The sequence below is a fragment of the Heterodontus francisci genome, chromosome 6 (genome assembly GCF_036365525.1).
Source record: "Heterodontus francisci isolate sHetFra1 chromosome 6, sHetFra1.hap1, whole genome shotgun sequence".
Taxonomy (NCBI): Eukaryota; Metazoa; Chordata; class Chondrichthyes; order Heterodontiformes; family Heterodontidae; genus Heterodontus; species Heterodontus francisci.
The window spans coordinates 110371607-110394934 of NC_090376.1; the positions used below are offsets into that span (position 1 = coordinate 110371607).

The 23328-nt window shown below is 43.2% G+C and overlaps 1 protein-coding gene across 2 annotated transcripts in view; it reads left to right on the top strand.

The window, feature by feature from the left end:
• Positions 1 to 50: 50 nt before the first annotated feature.
• The window catches only part of abhd13 (abhydrolase domain containing 13), a 49380-nt gene continuing 26102 nt past the window's right edge, over positions 51 to 23328 (top strand). Inside the window, exon 1 of one of the 2 annotated variants that reach the window (XM_068034134.1) lies at positions 51 to 143. Coding sequence is in view for 1 of the 2 variants with exons in the window: in XM_068034133.1 (XP_067890234.1) it covers positions 276 to 430 (155 nt within the window). In the remaining variant the exon portion in view is untranslated. The other variant, XM_068034133.1, reaches the window with a different exon arrangement.

A 23328-nucleotide genomic window follows, 5' to 3' on the forward strand; every position in this document is an offset into this window, starting at 1 on the left:
CCCTCGCCCCCAGCGCGCCGGATTCTGGGAGAGTGAAAGCTCGCGGCGCCGCTGTGTTGTCATTTCCGGTCTCTCGCTGCCCACTGTGCTGATGGAGTCTGTGTGAGTGAGAAGGGGGTGGATTGTCCCGGACAGTGATGAAGGTCGGTTTTTTTTTAAATTATAAAAGCTGCGGGTGGGTGGTGGGAATAAGTGCGAAGCGACAGGATTTTTCCCACCCTCTAATTTCTGTCCGGTGGTGTTAACGGACGGCACAGGGGGATGACTATGTATGAATGTTACCTGGAATCACCTCAGCAACGCCTGCCGGTTCGGCCAGCAGCCCCGCATTGGCCGTGGTCAACCGCCAGGATTACAAGGGGACCGACCCGGGGAGGTACTCCCACTCAATCCCGCGTACAAGAGTGAAGCTGAGATCCTGTTCTACTTTGTGAGTGAACGTTTAGTTTAGGCGTAACCCATTCTACTGAATTTTAATTAGATGATTTTCAAAATGTCAGCTGAGGAAGTGTTGCTGGGAGTGGGGGTTGGGTCAGTATGGAAATATGGTAAGGTAAGTTAGTATTCGAACTCACACAAACGGAATTGATTCCATGTAGTGTGCTTTTTCTAGAAGTGCTTTATTGACATACTAAAATGGTTTCCATTGTCTCGAAGAAATAGGGCAGGCTTCCAGTTCTTCGGCGATATTTGTTGTGTATCCCCTTAAAACCTGTTCCAGAGGAGGAGAGTGAGATATGGGTGTAACGTCTAATGTCATTACTGATGGTTTGTTGATACTCAGGTGGTGAGGGGGAAGGCTGCATAGTCTGGTAAAATATTTTTTTAAGAAAATAAGATAAAGGTGATAAAGATAAAGAAATTTTATTTTTTAAATTTTAATTTTTGATAAAGACCAGTACTTTATTTGTACTTCTGGGAATGCAAACGTGGTGTATTCTTTTAAATGGCTCTCGAAGAATAGTGTGCAAAACTCTACCTATCTCTTATCTAGTAAATATTTAAAAGTATTTATTAAAAGCTTTTTATACAGAAAGTTTGTTTAATATTTTATATTTCTTGATGGAAACTTTTGACATGATGGCTTGTAATGGTTAAGGTGCGGATGAGATTGCTGTCTCCAGTAAATGACAATCGTGGGTTTTATGTTTATGGAGAATTTCCAACAAACACAAGTATTTGAAAATCTAATCCCCATGTCTCTTTTATTGTTGTAGTAGGAAATGCAGTGTTAAGAAAGACTTGCATTTACATAGCGCCTTTCATGACCGCCAGATGTCTCAAAGTGCTTTACAGCCAATGAAGTACTTTAGAAGTGTAACCACTGTTGTAATGTAAGAAACAGTGGCCAATTTGTACACAGCATGTTCCCACAAAGAACAATGTGATGATGATCAGATAATTTTTTTGTTATATTGATTGAGGGATAAGTATTAGCCAGGCCGCTATGGATCGCTCCGCTGCTTTTCTTCGAAATAGTGCCGCAGGATCTTTTACATCCACTGGATGGGGCCTCAGTTTAATATCTCATATTAAAGAGAGCACCCTTCAGCACTGCATTGGAGTGTCAGCCTTGATTTTTGTTGTCAAGCTCTGGGGTGGGACTTGAACCTGGAACCTTGTGACTCTGAGAGAAGAGTGCTACCAACTGAGCCACGACTAACACTAAGAAAGGGTGTAATATTGCTAATACAAGCTGGAATACACTCTATAAAAAATAATTCTGTATTCCTCCGTGACTGAGAATGTTGTTTAGGTACTTTGGAATATATAAACATTAACTTGTTTCTGCTGGTTAATCAGTGCAATCCTGGTGGAATCAACCCAATCAGCGCAACAGATCATGGAATTTCAAAGGCAAGTTACTTCCCAAACCACTTATGTTCATGGTTTCCCTGATCTGTTATGCTGGTTTACCGGAATCAGGCCCCACATGCAAAACTGGCCACATTTCCAGGCTGAAATTGAGAGATTCTGCCAGTTGTGCTGGTTCGGGAAGGCTCTACAAATTGCTCACATATTCTTCGGCACACAGGCACTAATAGGCACATTTTAAACATTTCCCATTTCAAGTATTTAATTTACTAAGAAACTGACTAGTCCACACCAATGTAACTACTAAATGCTTCATTGCAATTTTTGTCATTTTCAATGATTTTAAAGTAAGAACTTCATAGTTGGAGCACTGGATGCCCATAATAAAAATGCTTATTTTTGGTGATAAAGCCATTTTTCAACTGTAGTAATCAAACTGTATGAGGTTACTATTCTTAAATAGATCAAGGAATACTTTTGAATGGAAAGAAAAAAATATGCTTTATTGCTGTGCTCCGTTGAGCTGGTTCATGGAAGGTTTTCTGTTTGTGATTATGCACATGGATTTTTACCAGAAAATTGAAGTCTAACCTAACCAGTGCAATTTCCTGATTACGCCAAAGTGGAAACTCTAGCCCAAGGAGTTCAGTTTAGATTTTTTAAATTTAGATTTAGAGATACAGCACTGAAACAGGCCCTTCGGCCCATCGAGTCTGTGCCGACCATTAACCACCCATTTATACTAATCCTACACTAATCCCATATTCATACCACATCCTCACCTGTCCCTATATTCCCCTACCTATACTAGGGACAATTTATAATGGCCAATTTACCTATCAACCTGCAAATCTTTTGGCTGTGGGAGGAAACTGGAGCACCCGGAGGAAACCCACGCAGACACAGGGAGAACTTGCAAACTCCACACAGGCAGTACCCAGAATCGAACCCGGGTCGCTGGAGCTGTGCGGCTGTGGTGCTAACCACTGCACCACTGTGCCGCCCAATTAATACAGTACTTCAGTTTGAACTTTAGATCTGTATGAATAGTGTTAAAGTATTCTACTTCATAAGTTGTTTTTGCACTGTGGGACACCTTCATGAATTAGGAGATTTTTAAAATTTCTATCTTGTATATTAGCTTTTTTCAATACCTACTAGTGTGCCAATAGTAATATCAAACAGAAGAACATAATACCTGTGTGAAATTTGTACATGTGCACAAGCTGAGACTGATGAGATCATAAGAAATAGGAGCAGGGGTAGGCCATTTGGCCCTTCAAGCCTGCTCCGTCATTCAATAAGATAATGGCTAATCTGATTGTGGCCTTAACTCAACTTTCTTACCTGCCCCCAAGAACCTTTGACTCCCTTGTCAATCATAAGTCTCTCACTCAGCCTTGAATATTATATTCAACGACCCAGCCTCCCCTGCTGTCTGGGGAAGAGAATTCTAAAGATTAATAACCCTCTAATTAAACAGAGTCCACTTTGTACACGGTGCAAGCTGCATGATAGCATCTGTCTTGCACATACTTGCAGTAACTGTACAAATACTGGCATTCTAAGTTTAACTGTAAACAGAGCTTCAAATTTCAACACAAGCTGGTCAGCCAAGAGAAGAAATTCCTCCTCATCGCCATGCTTATTTTGAAACTGTGCCCCATAGTTCTAGATTCCCCCACGAAGGGAAATATCTTCTCAGCATATACCCTGTCAAGCCCCTCAGAATCTAATTCTGCAGGAGTGTCTGCTGATCATTATTTAACTGTCTACACCAAAATGAACCATGAAAGAAAGTCGACAACAAAATACTGCAGATGCTAGAGATCTGAAATAAAAACAGGAAAAGCTCAGCAGGTCGGGCAGCACTTGTGGAGAGAGAAACAGAGTGAACATTTCAGGCTGGTGATCTTTCATCAAAATTGGGAAAAGTTAGAACTGTAACAGGTATTTAACGAGTACAGGGATGTTTGGGGGAGAACAAAAGGAAAAGTGTGAGATAGGGTGGAGGGCAGCAGACATTAAATTACAAAAAAGGATGATGGTGCAAGGTAAAAGATGGTAATGGTATAAGTAAATAAACAAAAGATGAGTCTAGGGAAAGTGTAAATGGGAATCATCACCGACAGCAGAGATTATAATCTGAAATTGTTGAACTATAAAGTGTCTAATCGGAATATGAGGTGCTGTTCCTCAGGCTTGCATTGAGCTACATCGGACCAGTGTTAGAGATCGAGGACCCAGAGGCCAGAGTGGGTGGAGAATTAAAATGGCATACAACCAGGAGCTCGTGATCACACCTTCAGATGTTCTGTGTAAAATCTGGAGTTTGCTTTAATTTAATTGTAAGATTTAGGTCAATTGCAATTACAGTCTAAGTTGGAAGAGCAGGTCTAAAAGGGACTTGCAGCTCAGACTAACTACAAAACCTCACGGGTATGAAGGTGCTTTCACAAGCTTCACAGACTTTATTACGTTTTCCACAATAAGCACAAAATCGTGATACTTAGCAAAGGGCAGTGGTCAACAGTTGCGTTTACAATGGTACGCTGTTCCTCAACCTCCGGTTAACTGCGGCGCCTTGTCTCTTCATTGAAATCTGTCTTATGTTATCTTCTTAATTCATGCACGCTTTTGGGGTCGAATAAGTTCTTAATTTGTACACCTTTCCCAGCTTGGCTCTGTGCCATATTAGGAGAACCTCATTTCTGTTCATCTGATTGGTCAGCCATTACCTAACTGCTCTTCCATGATGGTACTTTGAGCTTGCTTTAAGACATTGTCATTTAGTGTGTTTGGGGGGGGGGGGGGGGCTCCAGATTCTAGCTTCCTTGACTCTGAATTCTTTCACAAAAAGTCATATCTTAATCTGGTGCCACCCTGCTGTGCCTATTTAACCACAGTGACCACTTAATAGGATTGATATGCACTTATCTTGTTTCATACCTTCATGACCAGACACAGATTATTTACAGTTTTTTTACTAGTTAAAAAGCTAACTGTCTCCCTGGGGTAATCCACAATCTAACGACTTGTAAATAAAGGGTCTCAATGTGTCATGACTTGTCCAGAACTTGAGCTAACATCATGCTTTGTGGTTGTTACATACAGAATATAAATATAACCGTTCTACTTAAGGATATGACAACTAAGTTCTAACAGTCCTAAAATAAAATCGCGCAGGACATGCGCGATGCCAATACCCTCGAAGAACAAGGGTAACCGCGGTGACTGCAACAACTAACATGGAATCTCCCTGCTCAGCATAGTGGGGAAAGTCTTCGCTCGAGTCATTTTAAACATGCTGCAGAAGCTGGCGAAGCGTGTCTACCCTGAGGCACAGTGTGGCTTTCGAGCAGAGAGATCCACCATTGGCATGCTGTTCTCCCTTCGTCAGCTACAGGAGAAATGCCGCGAACAAGAGGCCCCTCTATGTTGCTTTCATTAATTTCACCAAAGCCTTTGACCTCGTCAGCAAACGTGGACTCTTCAGACTACTAGCAAAGATCGGATGTCCAACAAAGCTACTAAGTATCATCACCTCATTCCATAACAATATGAAAGGCACAATTCAGCATAGCAGTGCCTCATCAGACCCCTTTCTTATCCTGAGTGGCGTGAAACAGGGCTGTGTTCTCGCACCCACACTGTTTGGGATGATCTGCTCCCTGCTCTCTCGCATGCTTTCAAGTCTTCAGAAGAAGGAATTTTCCTCCACGCAAGATCAGATGGCAGGTTGTTCAATCTTGCCTGTCTAAGAGCGAAGACCAAAGTACGGAAGGTCCTCATCAGGAAACTCCTCTTTGCTGACAATGCTGCATTAACATCCCACACAGAAGAGTGTCTGCAGAGACTCATCGACAGGATTGCGGCTGCCTGCAACAAATTTGGTCTAACCATCAGCCTCAAGAAAATGAAAATCATGGGACAGGACGTCAGAAATGCTCCATTCATCAATATCGGTGACCACGTTCTGGAAGTGGTTCACGGGTTCGCCTACCTAGGCTCAACTATCACCAGTAACCTGTCTCTCTGCAGAAATCAACAAGCTCATGGGAAAGGCATCCGCTGCAATGTCCAGACTGGCAAAGAGTGTGGGAAAATGGCACACTGACACGGAACACAAAAGTCCGAGTGTATCAAGCCTGTGCCCCCTCAGTACCTCGCTCTACGGCAGCGAGGCCTGGACAGCTTATGTCAGCCAAGCGCAACGTCTCAATTCATTCCACCTTCGCTGCCTCCAGAGAATTGTTGGCGTCAGGTGGCAGGACCGTATCTCCAACACAAGTCCTCGAGGTGGCCAGCATATACACCCTACTAAGCCAGCGGCGCTTGAGATGGTTTGGCCATGTGAGCCACATGGAAGATGGCAGGATCCCCAAGGCCACGTTGTACAGCGAGCTCGTCACTGGTATCAGACCCACCGGCCGTCCATGTCTCCGCTTTAAAGACATCTGCAAATGCGACATGAAGTCCTGTGACATTGATTACAAGTCGTGGGAGTCAGTTGCCAGTGATCGCCAGAGTTGGCGGACAGCCATAAAGGTGGGGCTAAAGAGTGGCGAGCCGAAGAGACTTCGCAGGAAAAAAGACAAAAATGCAAGGGGAGAGCCAACTGTGTAACAGCCCCGGCAACCAATTTTATCCTCAGCACCTGTGGAAGAGTCTGTCACTCTAGAATTGGCCTTTATAGCCACTCCAGGCGCTGCTTTACAAACCATTGACCACCTCCAGGCGCTTACCCATTGTCTCTCGAGACAAGGAGGCCAAAGAAGAAGAAGATAATATAAACTCAATCCTACATCAGTCACTATACTCCATTCCCTACCAAAATCACCAGAAGGCTTTCTGCTTCTTCTTGAACAGACGCTCACCGTCTCCAGCCCCCACCACCCTCCAGGTCTGGCTGAACTTGTTCTCCCATTGAACAACTTTTCATTTGACTCCAGTCACACATATAAAAGGTGTTTTTTTTTTTGTGGGAAACTCTAGTGGTCTTAGCTATGCCTGCTTTTTCTTGGCATATGTGGACAGTTCTGTGTTCCCGTCCTACTCCGGTCCCCTTCCTCATCCCTTTTTTGATACATTGATGACTATATTGGCATCATTTCCTGCTTTCGCCCAAAATGGAAAATTTCATCAGCTTTGCTTCCAATTTCCATCCTTCCCTCGTCTTCACCTGATCCATCTCTGACTCTTCCCCTTCTTGATTACTTTTGTCTCCATTCTATGAATAGACTAATATCCACCATAAGCCTACCCACTCCCATGGTTACTTTGATAGCACTTTCTCCCACTCCATTTCCTGTAAGGATGCTGTTCCATTCTTCCAGTTTTTCTGACAATGCCATCTCCCATACCAATGCTTCTGATATGTCCTTATTATTTAGCTGAGGATTCACCCCCTTCCCCCACCAACATTTGATAGGTATTGGGGAAGGTCAGATACACAATTAGTAAAAATCTGAGGTGCAAATCCATGTGATCCACCTTTACTGTGCTAAAACACCCACCATCTCATTCTTATTCATCCCTTTTCTCGTTTGGGTTAGTTACAACAAAAAACAGTTTACTGTCTGCAAAGTGTGTTACTAAAAGGCTTATTTCCATATATTATAGAAGTTGGATCCCCATTAATCACTGCTTCACATCAAGTAAATGGTTTCAACAATCTATGCAACAATATCTCCAAACCCTTTCCTACACTGTCTCATGTAGATACAATTTGGTCACGAGTTTTTTTTTAATTCTCCCTCAGTGTCATCACTTTAATGTATGTCAACAATAAATTTAATTTTATTCCTAAATCACTACACTCAAAGGGTTGAGAGTCTTTGGAATTCTCTACATCAATGGGTTGTGGATGCTCCATCATTGAATACATTTTCGACTGGGATAGATAGATTGCTTTCTGGTCTCGCAGGGAATCAAGGGATATGGGGAGTGGGTAGGAAAGTGAATTGAAGCCTAAGATCAGCCATGATCGTATTGAATGGCGGAGCAGGCTCGATGGGCCATATAGTCTACTTCTGCCCTTATTTCTGTGCTCATGTGTTCCTCTTTTTTATGGAAGCTGTCGGGATAAATGGGTCATTTTCAATTTGGCAAACTGTAACTAGTGGCTTGCTACAGGGATCAGTACTGAGGTCTCAACTATTTACCATCTATTTTAATGACTTGGGTGGAGGGGCCCAATGTATCGTAGCCAAATTTGCTACTGATACAAAGATAGATGGAAAATCTAGTTGTGAGGAGGACACAGTCTGCAGAGAGATATAGCAAGGGGCAAATGTTTGGGCAAAAATTTGACATGGGAAATTGTGAGGTGATCCACTTTGGGAAGAATAAAAAAGCAAAATATTAGTTAAATGGAGAAAGACTACAGAATGCTGCGGTACTGGGGGATCTGTGTGCCTTTGTACATGAATCACAAAAATTAGCATGCAGGTATAGCAAGTAATTAGGAAGGCAAATGGAATGTTGCCATTTATTGCAAGGGGGAATTTAGTATAAAATTGGGAAGTCTTGCTGCAACTGTGCAGGGTTTTGGTGAGACCACACCTAGAGTACTGCATACAGTTTTGGTTTCCTTTATTTAAGGAGGGATAAACTTGCATTGGAGGCAGTTCAGAGAAGGTTGACAGGCTGATTCCTGGGGTGAAGGAGTTTCTTATGAGGAAAGATTGAGCAAGTTGGGCCTATACTCATTGGAATTTAGAAGAATGAGAGGTGATTTTTTTGAGATACAGCACTGAAACAGGCCCTTCGGCCCACCGAGTCTGTGCTGACCATCAACCACCCATTTATACTAATCCTATACTAATTCCATATTCTTACCACATCCCCACCAGTCCCTATATTTCCCTACCACCTACCTATCCTAGGGGTAATTTATAATGGCCTTTTATAATTTATAAGGGAAACAATAAGTGAGACAGAGCAACAAAGGATTCGGAGTTTGTTGTACTGTTCGATTATAGATTCCTGCTTCTAAATGAATGTGGTCATTTTATCAAACTCCTTGAATACTGATTTTGGCGTACATATATTGAGCTGAATGTATTGGGGCACCACATTTTGGCCAATTAGCTGACTCAATTTTATAATCCTACAGCTTTAATACCAGTAGAGCTAGCAAGGTCTAAGCTTCTTTTCAAAACAAAAGCTTATTTATCTGTAAAATATTTATTTAGAGGAAGAACTGCAATATATTCAGTCCCCTGTTCGGGGGGATAAATTTTTTAAACAAGGAAGTCTTTATGGAGATCTTTTTGTCAAAAACTTTGTTTTGTTAACATAGTTTAAGACATTAAATTGATAATGCAATGTTTTAGCCATTTAGAAATGTACTTGAGATTTTTTGTTGGATAGTAAGTTGCTGGAAAATTGTGAAATAGAGCCTGTAATTACAGTCATAGACAACAGATGTTTGGATCAGTAACCAACAGAAATCCACAATATAACCATTAATCCTCCAATGTAACTGAAAATGGATTTTTGTGCACAAGTATTTTCAATGCAGGTTGCTCAAAGATTTGTGAGCATGGGAAGGGTGTAGTGAGCGTGCATTGGAATTGGCTTGAAATGAAATTTAAAGTAAGAACAAAATTGCATTTTTATAGTGCTTTTCACAACATGACACTCCAAACCACTTTCCAGCCAATGAATTTACTGGTCCATCAAACTTGTGTTGTCGCTAAATTTAATGGCCTCAGTCAAGTGATGAAGTGCCAATACTGAGCCTGATGGTTATAGCAGGAGTAAATAATGTAATAAAAACAGAAAGACCCTCATCACCCTCTGGGTGAAAAGATTTTTCCTCATTTCCTCTCTAATCCTTCTACCAATCACTTTAAATATATGCCTCCTAGTCACTGACCCCTCTGCTATGGGAAATAGGTCTTTCCCATCTACTCTGTTCAGGTCTCTTGCAATCTTGCACGCCTCAATCAGTTCTCCTCTCAGCCTCTTCTGATCCAAGGAAAACCACTCCAGCCCATCCAATCTCTCCTCATTGCTGCAATTTTCCAGTCCTGGTAACATCCTTGTAAATCTCCTCTGTACCCTCTCTAGTGTAATTACATCCTTTCTGTAATGAGGTGACCAGAACTCCAGCACACAGTACTCAAGTTGTTGCCTAACTAATGTTTTACATAGTTTCAGTATAACTTTCCTGCTCTTCTATTCTGTGCCTCGGCTAATAAAGGAAAGCATTCCATATCCCTTCTTGACCACCTTGTCGGCCTGTCCTGCTACCTTCAGGGATTTGTGGACTTCAAGGTCCCTCACTTCCTCTACACCTGTCAGAATCCTCCCATTTGTCGTGTATTCCTTTGCCTTGTTTGACGACTTCGTGTTGAATTCCATTTTCTATTGAATTCTCTTGGAAATCAAGTTCTTAATGGATGCAGGCCTGAGATATGTGTAGATTTCTCCCTTTATTGAAGATGGTGGGATACTTCTAGCTCTCAGTGCTATATAATAGATGTTGCATTCTGCAGGAGGGCACGTGTTTTTTCTGGCTTGGCTGGAACACAAGCTATTGGGATGTTGCTTCTTTCTCTCTCCCTCTCTTTCTGTCTTTCTTTCTTGCTTTCTTTCCACCACCCTCAGCTGATTTTTTTTTTAATAAGGTAAAGCTGTTATCTCTCACCTCCAGTTACGAGACACTCTGGTCTCTTCCCCATGGTGATTGCACAATAGGCCAGGATGTGGCTACTTCACACTTTGTTTCAGAACAAGACATTCAATTCTGGAATGTTTCAGGATAGGTGTAGGATAGGTTCAGTTGACACCTGTTAGTTTTGCTGATTTGTTCTTTGTCTGTCTTTGTCAGACAGTTTGAATACACAGAAGGCCAATCCCTTTTTCTTCAGTGGCTATTTTGGACCATTGTACGCTTTTTAAAAGAAAGGTTCAATTTTTAATGACAGTCGGTTTTTCATTAACTCTCCAGAGTTAGTCCATGATTGTTGTATCCTCGCACTTCTGGTTTGCGTGACATTGTTCTTCCTTGGCACCATATGAAAAATGTGGGTGTCCTAGCTGAATGTTTGTGTTCACACTGGTGTGTGATTAGAATGTTTTGAAAGTTCAGATTGACTTTTACATGAAATATAGCAAAGATTCAAGATTTTTTGGCCTAGAGTCATGGGTCGACTTTTAAACGAGATCAACATTTACATGAGTCTATCTGGTAGTTCACTCTTGGCTGTTCTTGGTTGCATCAAACTGCAACAAAGAATATCACATGGCTGCAATGGCCCATCACTTTCTTCGGGAAATAGGGATGGGCAACAAATGCTAGTCTTGTCAGTGATGCCCACGTCACAAGAATGAATAATGAAGAAAACACATTGGGTTAAAATTAGCTGTTGAGAGGATTTCAAATTGCAGAAAAATAATTATAGTCTGGGATACAAAAGGATCACTTGCTGAATATTCATAAAATATTCATTTCTCTGCTTAGGTATTCCATTTAGTTTGGCCAGTTTGACACTTTGGTTTTATAGCAGCTTACAACCTGAGCAATGTCTTCTCCAAAAAGTGGCTGCTAACAAAATGTAGTTATAAGGAGTGCAGTTTTTGAATGCTCTTTGTTCAATGGTCTGAAGCGAAGTGAAAGACCAGGCTAAACCAGTGGCTCTGTTCAGTTTCACCATGTAAGAAGCAAGCACCCTTATTTAAGAGATCGATTTTTATAATGAGGATTAGCAAGGAAAATGTCTGTTTTGTGAGGACGTCAGTAGAATTTGTAATTGCTGTGTATATACATTTTTGATCATTCACTTGGTTACTGTTAAGTCATTGGTTATTCTGAGCCACAGTCTGATAGTGCATACTGTCTAATCTACTGACCAAAAATGAGTGGACCATGCAGTGGCGCAGGATACATTCCAGTAAACCACAATATTAGAATTTTTTTTTTAGAACATTGCAGCGCAGTACAGGCCCTTCGGCCCTTGATGTTGCGCCGACCTGTGAAACCATCTGACCTACACTATTCCATTTTCATCCATATGTCTATCCAATGACCACTTAAATGCCCTTATAGTGTGAGGAGTTCTCTGTTTGACCCCGGATCTCATTACCTTCCCAATATCTAAGTAAATGTAAAGGCACACTCTGGTTCATAGGGACCAGCTAATGGGAGTTTTCGATGTTGCTGAATCCAAAGAAATATCTTGTGCAAAAAATCAAAAATGTAACAGATCTATTCAGGAAAGGACGATTCAGTTGGTACTCTTTGAAATTGATTAAAGTAAAATCATTGGAGACCAGTAAACTAATTGTGTAGACCTAAACATAATGTGAATGTGCCTAGAAAGAAATATGGCATTCTGTTCCACAGCAATACTGTAGAATTGCAGTCCTCCACTTAACCAGTAGGGTGTGCTAAAGACCAATGGAGTCTTAATTAGACAAATAATAGATGGTAATGTCAAGCACACAAGAAGTGCAATGATACAAAAATTATGAACTAAATCTGAAGTTATAAAAAACTGACTTTTTCTTTTTAAAAAAAAAATGAACCTTTTTAAAAAGTGAAAAAAGCAGCCATGAGAGAGATGCTGGCAGAAAGGAAAAGAGAAAGAAGAAAAGCAGCATCCAGAAGCTTGCTTCCAGCAAACCAGAAGGCACATGCCTTGCTGTAGAATTCTGCATCTACACTGGACAGCAGTGAACTAGAAGTGATTCACCATTTTCAACTGAACTTTCAACCGAGAGAAATCTACAATCACCTCAGGCCTGCAACCCATGAGGGCTCGATTTCCAAGAGAGTTCAACAGGTTTACGTGACGAATGCGTGAGTGGATGTGGTTGCGACAATTTCGGGATAAGGCATATTGATCAATAAATAATTGATTTTCTGTTTTTTAACGCACAAGAACACAAGAAATAGGAGCAGAAGTAGACCATATGGCCTATTGAGCCTGATCCATCTACAAGAAAGCCTCTCACAGTCTGTTTTTGACAAATGAATCACCAAGGTTAAACACTAATAACAAAAGACAATTGCTGCGGTCAGGTGGGGAGTTGAACAGTGGGAACCACCCACATCCCACCAGTGGTAGTACCGGTGAAGTGACAAACTTGTACATTCAGAACTTGGTTGTTGTTGTATCTCATATTTTACCCTCTTCCTGAAAGCTTTGGCTCAAATTACAGTGCCTGAAAAAAGAAGGATTTGCATTTATATCGTGCCTTTCACAACCTCTGGACATCCCAAAGCGCTTTACAACCGATGAACTACTTTTTAATTGTAGTCACTGCCTGTGTAATATTGTTAATCAGTTTAGAAGAGAACACAATAACAGCCAGGCTGAGGTGGTGCCCAGCACCAAATGAGAGTATACTTAGGAGTAAAGACCCTACTATTTGATATAATAGCTCAAGCTTGTAAATATTAAATCTACCTGTTCCCAATTATAATTGGTCTGTGTAGAAAAATGCAAATATTATTCCTGCCAGTCTATAAGAGATCTGGATTGATTCAGTGTTAGCACTCTGGACTCCAAGTTAGAAGATTTACAGGCTAACCCACACTCTAGGGTTGAAATACCTCATCCAGTCTGACAACTCTGCAGAATGTATGGAGTACTGTAGCATTTGTAACCTTGATTGTCGTACTTAACCCTGAGATGAGTTTCTGGCCACAAACCAGCTCCTTCACCAAGGCAGTTTTTATTTCAACCTTTGTAGCATTGTCTGACTCCACCCCCTCCCTCAGCTCATCTACTGAAATCCTCATCCATACCTTTGCTACTTCTAGGCATGGCTATTTCAACACTCGCCTGGCTGGCCTCCCACCTTGCAATCTCTGTAAACTTGAGATTATCCAAAGATCTGGTGGTATCTTCCTGTTCACCCCTCATTCCTGTGCTCGCTGACTTAAATGGGCACTAGTCCAGCAACGCCTCAGTTTAAAAATTCTCAGCCTTGATTTCAAATCCCTCTATGGCCTCACCCCTTTTTTTTTTATGCATTCATGGGATGTGGGCGTCATGCCAGCATTTATTGCCCATCCCTAATTGCCCTTGAAAAGTTGGTGGTGAGCTGCCTTCTTGAACCGCTGCAGTCCATGTGAGTTAGGTACACTCAGTGCTGTTAGGAAGGGAGTTCCAGGATTTTGACCCAGCGACAGTGAAGGAACGGTGATATAGTTCCAAGTCAGGATGGTGTGTGACTTGGACGGGAACTTGCAGGTGGTGATGTTCCCATGCATCTGCTACTCTTGTCCTTCAAGGTGGTAGAGGTTGTGGGTTTGGAAGGTGCTGTCTAAGGAGCCTTGGTGCATTGCTGCAGTGCATCTTGTAGATGGTACACACTACTGCCACTGTGCGTCGGTGGTGGAGTGAGTGAATGTTTGTGGATGGGGTGCCAATCAAGTGGGCTGCTTTGTTCTGAATGCTGTCGAGCTTCTTGAGTGTTGTTGGAGCTGCCCCCAACCAGGCAAGTGGAGAGTATTCTGTCACACTCCTGACTCGTGCCTTGTAGATGGTGGACAGGCTTTGGGGAGTCAGGAGGTGAGTTACCCGCTGCAGGATTCCTAGCCTCTGATCTGCTCTTGTAGCCACGGTATTTATATGGTTACTCCAGTTCAGTTTCTGGTCAGCGGTAGCCCCTAGGATGTTGATGATGGGGGATTCAGCGATGGTAATACCATTGAATGTCAAGAGGAGATGGACAGATTCTGTCTTGTTGGAGATGGTCATTGCCTGGCACTTGTGTGGCACAAATGTTACTTGCCACTTATCAGCCCAAGCCTGGGTATTGTCCATGTCTTGCTGCATTTCTACATGGACTGCTTCAGTATTTGAGGAGTTGCGAATGGTGCTGAACATTGTGCAATCATCAGCGAACATCCCCACTTCTGACCTTATGATTGAAGGAAGGTCAGTGATGAAGCAGCTGAAGATGGTTGGGCCTAGGACACTGCCCTGAAGAACTCCTGCAGTGATGTGCTGGAGCTCAGATGATTGACCTCCAACAACCACAGCCATCTTCCTTTGCGCTAGGTATGTCTCCAACCAGCAGAGTTTCCTCCCTGATTCCCATTTGACTTCAGTTTTGCACGGGCTCCTTGAGGCCATACTCTGTCAAATGCTGCCTTGATGTCAAGGGCAGTCACTCTCACCTCACCTCCTGAGTTCTGCTCTTTTGTCCATGTTTGAACCAAGGCTGTAATGAGGTCAGGAGCTGTGTGGCCCTGTCGGAACCCAAACTGAGCATTACTGAGCAGGTTATTGCTAAGCAAGTGCTGCTTGATGACACCTTCCATCACTTTACTGATTGAGAGTAGACTGATAGCGTGGTAATTGGCCGGGTTGGACTTGTCCTGCTTTTTGTGTACAGGACATACCTGGGCAATTTTCCTATCTCTGCAACCTGCTCGAGCTTTACAACCCTCAGATCTCTGCGTTCTTCCAATTCTCGCCTCTTCACATCCACAATTTTAGGTGCCCTGCTATTGGTAACTGTACTGTCAGCTACCTATGCTTTAAGCATTAACATTAACTCCCTAAATTTCTCTGCCTCTCTTACCACTTTCTTCTTTTAAAAAGACTCCTTAAAACCTACCTCTTTGACTCAGCTTTTGGTCATCTGTCCTAATATCTCCTATTGTAGCTCGCTTTCAAATGTAATTTGATAACATCTCTGTGAAACACCTTGGGACTTTTTACTATTTAAAGATGCTTTATAAATGCAAGTTGTTTTCTTAAGCCCTTAGATTAGGGAGGGCAAAATTGGCAGGATTCTCACTTGTATCTCTGTTCCATGATCCTGAGTGCTATTATGTGGATGTTTTGAGATGTGGATGTTAAGAACACACAAGGCTTGCATGTTTTACTTGCCTTCTGAGCTTGAGTAATCTGGCAGCATGCACTGATCAGGCTGTCATATGAAGAATTGGTCATTGAGAGTGCCTGATGACTGTGGAATTATATAGTAGCAAGGAGTTAATGCCTTCACAATATGAGGAGCGGAGAAAATTGGCAGAAAACAGAATAAGAGCCTGAAGATTTTAGGGTAAGATCCATGTCGGAATCAACGATATAGGAAAGATCAGGGAAGTGGATCTAACAATGGAGTATCAGGAGCCAGGAACTAAATTAAAAAGCAGGACCTTGAATAGTGATCTTGAGGTTATCATCCGAGCCATGCACTAATTGGTATAGGGACAAACAGGTCAGGAAAGTACAGACATGGCTGAAGGATTGATGTCACCCTACTACTTAAGGGAGGGAGAGAGAAAGGGAATTACAGACCTGTTAGCCTTACACCAGTAGTAGGGAAGATGCTGGAATCTATTCTAAAGGATGTGACGAATGGACACTTGGCTAATGACCTGAGTGGGCATAGTCAACATGGATTTATGAATGGGAAATCATGCTTGGCAAATCTACTAGAATGCTTCGAGGATGTAACTAGTAGAGTTGATGAGAGGGAGCCAGTGGATGTGGTTTATTTGGCTTTCGACAAAATTCCACATAAGAGATTAGCATGTAAAATTTAAAGCGCATGGGATTGGGTGTAGTGTATTGTGATGGATAGAAAATTGGTTGGCGGACAGGAAACCGAGTAGGGATAAATGGGTCTTTTATCAAATGACAGGCAGTGACTCGTGGGGTATCGCAGGATCGGTGCTAGGACCCCAGTTATTCACAGTATATATTAATGATTTCGATGAGGGAACTAAATGTAATATCTCCAAATTTTCAGATGACAAAACTGGGTGGGAGGGTGAATTGTGAGGAGGGTGTAGAGAGGCTTCACAGTGATTTGGACAAGTTGAGTGAGTGGACAAATGCATGGCAGATGCAGTATAATATGGATAAATATGAGGTTATCCACTTTGGTAGCAAAAATAGGAAGGCAGATTATTATCTGAACGGCTATAAATTGAGCGAGGGGAATATGCAGCGAGACCTGGATGTTCTCGTACGCCAGTCGCTGAAGGTAAGCATACAGGTCCAACAGGCGGTAAAAAAGGCAAATGTTATAGAGGGAGTGCAGCGAAGGTTTACCAGACTGATTCCTGGGATGGTGGGATTGACGTATGAGGAGAGATCGAGGTGGTTAGGATTATATTCAATGGAGTCCAAAAGAGTGAGGGAGGATCTCCTAGAAACCTATAAAATTCTAACAGGACTTGACTGGGTAGATGCTGGAAGGATGTTCCCAGTGGTGGGGGGAGTCCAGAACCAGGGGTCATCGTCTCAGGATACGGGGTAAACCTTTCAGGAGATGAGAAATATCTTCACCCAGAGAGTGGTGAACCTGTGGAATTCGCTACCACAGAAAGCAGTTGAGGCCAAAACATTGCATGTTTTCAAGAAGGAGTTAGATATAGCACTTGGGTCTATAGGGATCAAAGGGTATGGGGCGAAAGCGGGAACAGGCTACTGAGTTGGATGATCTGCTATGATCATAATGGTGGAGCAGGCTCGAAGGGCCAAATGGCCTACTCCTGCTCTTATTTTCTGTGTTTCTATGTTTGATGAGCCTGTTGGAGTTTATGGAGGATGTTACTAACAGAATTGATAAACAGGAGTCAGTGGCCTTAGTATAATTGGATTTTCAGAAGGCTTTCGATAAAGTTCCTGTCCTGCTAGGTCCCCACCTGCCAAGAATGAGGCACACTAATTTTATCATGGGCATTGATTTTAAACTCTTGTTGGAGTGAAGAAAAGACTTGTTAACCAGATCAGTCGTGGCTGGGAAAGACATTTGCATATTAGCAGACGGTGATTGGAAGGACAAAGGATCATTCCCTGACACATTCAACCCCAATGTACCTTGATCACCAGGGATTTTGTGTAAGAGGAGCATTCCAGAGACTACTAAGGCGATACAGTCCAAGATGTGGTCAGACCAGTTAGTCACATGACTAGCCTGGTTGGCAACCTGGGTTTTTCTAAATTGTACAAACTGTTTGAACTGAGAGTGTTTGTTTGCTCCTGGACTGAGAAGATCTCTCCTGTCTACTCCCATCTCTTTCTCACAAGCCTCTGAATCCACTGAAGACACATGAATCGCAAGAGAGGAAAGTCTCCAACAGCAAACAAGGTTTAAGAAGAATACTGGGCCATAACGAAAAGCTTGAACTACCTACAATCAGGGACTCTACAGTGAGCTCGAAGAACCGTAACAAAATCTCTTCAGTTATCGCCTCAAACTTTTCCATTTTATTTTTCTTCTCTTTTTTCTGTCTCTATTTGCATGTGTGTATCGTGTATGCATGCTAGTGTGGGCATGCCATGTATCCGTAGGCGCCAACTGAATTAGAGTTCAAGTTTAACAAATTTTAACCTTCTTTAAACCTAAGAAAACCCGTTTGTGCTGGTTTCTTTACCTTATCCACCGAATGACTCCAGTTTAGGAAACAAAAGCCAAAAGGTCAAGATTTTGCTTTTATAAATTTTACTTAAACCAACATAAATAGTTGTTTAGTAGTACAGAACTTGAGTATTGCTGAAAATAGAGACATTTTTATGAAAACCTTTTGTCTTGCACTCATCAGGACAATCACAAGAATACCAGAAAGAACTTGTACACCTATTGTGCCTGTTTCAGCTAAACAAAATAAGTGACAGCCATTCGCTGGTTCATTGGTCAAGGCAATGCCCTGAGGAATCAGACACGTTGCCGACCCCTGGCAGCAAGGAGGAGGAATGGCTGAGTATAGTTTATATTCGTGGGCTGGATGAAAAACTTTGGTCGGCCGTATCTCGGACAATCCATAACTAGGTAAGCATAATGAGGGAAAAGAGAATAGAGGTTTTTACTGATAAAGTTGGATGAGAAAAGACGGCAGCAGAGTCATAGCGTAAGGAAAAGGAGCAGGAGAAGGCCATTTGGCCACTCGAATATGCTCTGTCATTCAATGATAACATAGCTGATCTGACTGTGGCCTTAACTCCACTCAGCTGCCTGCCCCCATAACCCTTTACTCCCTTGTAGATCAAAAATCAGCCTTGAATATATTTAAGGACCCTGCCTCTACTGGTGTGTGGGGTAGAGAATTCCAAATACTAACAACCCTCAGAGAAGAAATTCCTCCATCTCTGTCTTAAATGGGAGACCTCTTATTTTTAATCTGTGCCCCCAGTTCTAGTTTCCCCCACAAGAGGAAGCATCCTCTCAGCATTAACCCTGTCAAGCAGCCTCAGAATCTATGTTTCAATATGTTGGATCCCATTAGTTACACAAAGAGAGACGAAGTCCGACTGTAGCTTTAAGAAACTTTATTGCAGTACTTCTTGGTTACATTTTTAGTTTTGGTGACTGCAGCTTTGACAGTAGCGAAGGTGCGAGAGCGAGCTTACAGCTGGGAAGTCAATTTCAGTGGAAGTTTAAAAGTTAATTCCCTTTTGTTTTCGGAGGACCAGGGGACTGCTGGGTAAGTAAAAACTATATATTTGGGTGGTGGCTGTACCCGAGACACTACACGTGTAGTGTCTCCCACCCACCCTCCTCCTCTAACCAAAAAAAAGGACTCTGTTGTGTTGATAAGGTAAGCTTTTTATTTAAGAAGTTCTGTCTGTTGGATTGCTAACCTAACAAGTTTTGACATTTTTTTTTGGTTTTTCAGTAGATTTGTTGGGAATTTAGAATAGAGGGAATGGAAGTTAAGGCAGTTGTATGTTCCTCCTGCAGAATGTGGGAGGTAAGGGTCGCCAAGAGTGTGCCTGCTGACTGCATCTGCGGGAAGTGCACCCAACTCCAGCTCCTCGAGAACTGCGTTAGGGAACTGGAGCTGGATGAACTTCGGATCATTCGGGAGGCGGAGGGGGTTATTGAGAGGAGTTATGGGGAGGTAGTCACACCTCAGGTAAAAGAAGTAGGTAGATGGGTTACCGTCAGGGGAAGGAGAGGGAACCAGCAGGCAGTGCAGGGATCCCCTGTGGCCGTTTCCCTCAACAACAGGTATACCGTTTTGGATACTGTTGCGGGGGACGACTTACCAGGGGTAAGCAATGGGGTACAGGTATCTGGCACAGAGTCTGTCCCTGTTGCTCAGAAGGGAAGGGGGAAGAGGAGCAGAGCATTAGTCATTGGGGACTCCATAGTTAGGGGAACAGATAGGAGGTTCTGTGGGAACGAGAGAGACTCACGGTTGGTATGTTGCCTCCCAGGTGCCAGGGTTCGTGATGTCTCAGATTGTGTTTTTGGGATCCTTAAGGGGGAGGGGGAGCAGCCCCAAGTCGTGGTCCACATAGGCACCAACGACATAGATAGGAAGAGAGATGGGGATTTAAGACAGAAATTCAGGGAGCTAGGGTGGAAGCTTAGAGCGAGAACAAACAGAGTTGTTATCTCTGGGTTGTTGCCCGTGCCATGTGATAGCGAAGCGAGGAATAGGGAGAGAGAGGAGTTGAACACGTGGCTGCAGGGTTGGTGCAGGAGGGAGGGTTTTGGTTTCCTGGATAATTGGGGCTCTTTCTGGGGTAGGTGGGACCTCTACAAACAGGATGGTCTTCACCTGAACCAGAGGGATACCAATATCCTGGGAAGGAGATTTGCTAGTGCTCTTCGGGGGGGTTTAAACTAATTCAGCAGGGGAATGGGAACCTAAAATGTAGTGCCAGTGTACAGGATGTTGAGAGTAGTGAGGTTAGGGATAGGGTTACAAGGACGCAAGAGGGCACTGGCAAGCAAGAACCTGGTTTAAAGGTGTTTACTTCAACGCCAGGCGCATCCGGAATAAGGTGGGTGAGCTTGCAGCATGGGTTGGTACCTGGGATCTCGATGTAGTGGCCATTTCGGAGACATGGGTAGAGCAGGGGCAGGAATGGATGTTGCAGGTTCCGGGATTTAGATGTTTCAGTAAGAACAGAGAAGATGGTAAAAGTGGGGGGGTGGTGTGGCATTGTTAATCAAAGAGAGTATTACAGCGACAGAAAGGACGTTTGAGGACTCGTCCACTGAGGTAGTATAGGCCGAGGTTCGAAACAGGAGAGGTGAGGTCACCCTGTTGGGAGTCTTTTATAGACCTCCAAATAGTTCCAGAGATGTAGAGGAAAGGATGTAGAGGAAAGCATAGCGAAGATGATTCTCGACAGGGGCGAGAGTAACAGGGTAGTTGTTATGGAGGACTTTAACTTTCCAAATATCGACTGGAAATACTATAGTTCGAGTACTTTAGATGGGTCAGTTTTTGTCCAGTGTGTGCAGGAGGGTTTTCTGACACAGTATGTAGACAGGCCAACCAGGGGCGATGCCACATTGGATTTGGTACTGGGTAATGAACCCGGCCAGGTGTTAGATTTAGATGTAGGTGAGCACTTTGGTGATAGTGATCACAATTCGGTTAGGTTTACCTTAGCGATGGGCAGGGACAGGTATATACCGCAGGGCAAGAATTATAGCTGGGGGAAAGGAAATTATGATGCGATTAGGCAAGATTTAGGATGGGGAAGGAAACTGCAGGGGATGGGAACAATCGAAATGTGGAGTTTATTCAAGGAGCAGCTACTGCGTGTCCTTGATAAGTATGTACCTGTCAGGCAGGGAGGAAGTTGTCGAGCGAGGGAGCCGTGGTTTACTAAAGAAGTTGAAGCGCTTGTCAAGAGGAAGAAGAAGGCTTATGTTAGGATGAGACGTGAAGGCTCAGTTAGGGCGCTTGAGAGTTACAAGCTAGCCAGGAAGGATCTAAAGGGAGAGCTAAGAAGAGCAAGGAGAGGACACGAGAAGTCATTGGCGGATAGGGTCAGGGAAAACCCTAAGGCTTTCTATAGGTATATCAGGAATAAAAGAATGACTAGAGTTAGATTAGGGCCAATCAAGGATAGTAGTGGGAAGTTGTGTGTGGAATCAGAGGAGGTAGGGGAAGTGTTAAATGAATATTTTGCGTCAGTATTTACAGTAGAGAAAGAAAATGTTGTTGAGGAGAATACTGAGATTAAGGCTACTAGGCCAGATGGGATTGAGGTTCACAAGGAGGAGGTGTTAGCAATTTTGGAAAGTGTGAAAATAGATAAGTCCCCTGGGCCAGATGGGATTTATCCTAGGATTCTCTGGGAAGCTAGGGAGGAGATTGCAGAGCCTTTGTCCTTGATCTTTATGTCGTCATTGTCGACAGGAATAGTGCCGGAAGACTGGAGGATAGCAAATGTTGTCCCCTTGTTCAAGGAGGGGAGTGGAGACAACCCTGGTAATTCTAGACCTGTGGGCCTTACTTCGGTTGTGGGTAAAATGTTGGAAAAGGTTATAAGAGACAGGATTTATAATCATCTTGAAAAGAATAAGTTCATTAGAGATAGTCAGCACGGTTTTGTGACGGGTAGGTCGTGCCTCACAAACTTTATTGAGTTTTTCGAGAAGGTGACCAAACAGGTGGATGAGGGTAAAGCAGTGGATGTGGTGTATATGGATTTCAGTAAGGCGTTTGATCAGGTTCCTCATGGTAGGCTATTGCAGAAAATACGCAAGTATGGGTTTGAAGGTGATTTAGAGCTTTGGATCAGAAATTGGCTAGCTGAAAGAAGACAGAGGGTGGTGGTTGATGGCAAATGTTCATCCTGGAGTTTAGTTACTAGTGGTGTACCGCAAGGATCTGTTTTGGGGCCACTGCTGTTTGTCATTTTATTAAATGACCTGGAAGAGGGTGTAGAAGGGTGGGTTAGTAAATTTGCGGATGACACTCAGGTAGGTGGAGTTGTGGATAGTGCCGAAGGATTTTGTAGGGTACAGAGGGACATAGATAGGCTGCAGAGCTGGGCTGAGAGATGGCAAATGGAGTTTAATGCGGAAAAGTGCGAGGTGATTCACTTTGGAAGGAGTAACAGGAATGCAGAGTACTGGGCTAATGGGAAGATTCTTGGTAGTGTAGATGAACAGAGAGATCTTGGTGTCCAGGTGCATAAATCCCTGAAGGTTGCTACCCAGGTTAATCGGGCTGTTAAGGCATATGGTGTGTTAGCTTTTATTGGTAGGGGGATCGAGTTTCGGAGCCACGAGGTCATGCTGCAGCTGTACAAAACTCTGGTGAGACCGCACCTGGAGTATTGCGTGCAGTTCTGGTCACCGCATTATAGGAAGGATGTGGAAGCTATGGAAAGGGTGCAGAGGAGATTTACTAGGATGTTGCCTGGTATGGAGGGAAGGTCTTACGAGGAAAGGCTGAGGGACTTGAGGTTGTTTTCGTTGGAGAGAAGGAGGAGGAGAGGTGACTTAATAGAGACATATAAGATAATCAGAGGGTTAGATAGGGTGGATAGTGAGAGTCTTTTTCCTCGGATGGTGATGGCAAACACGAGGGGACATAGCTTTAAGTTGAGGGGTGATAGATATAGGACAGATGTCGGAGGTAGTTTCTTTACTCAGAGTAGTAGGGGCGTGGAACGCCCTGCCTGCAACAGTAGTAGACTCGCCAACTTTAAGGGCATTTAAGTGGTCATTGGATAGACATATGGATGAAAATGGAATAGTGTAGGTCAGATGGTTTCACAGGTCGGCGCAACATCGAGGGCCGAAGGGCCTGTACTGCGCTGTAATGTTCTAATT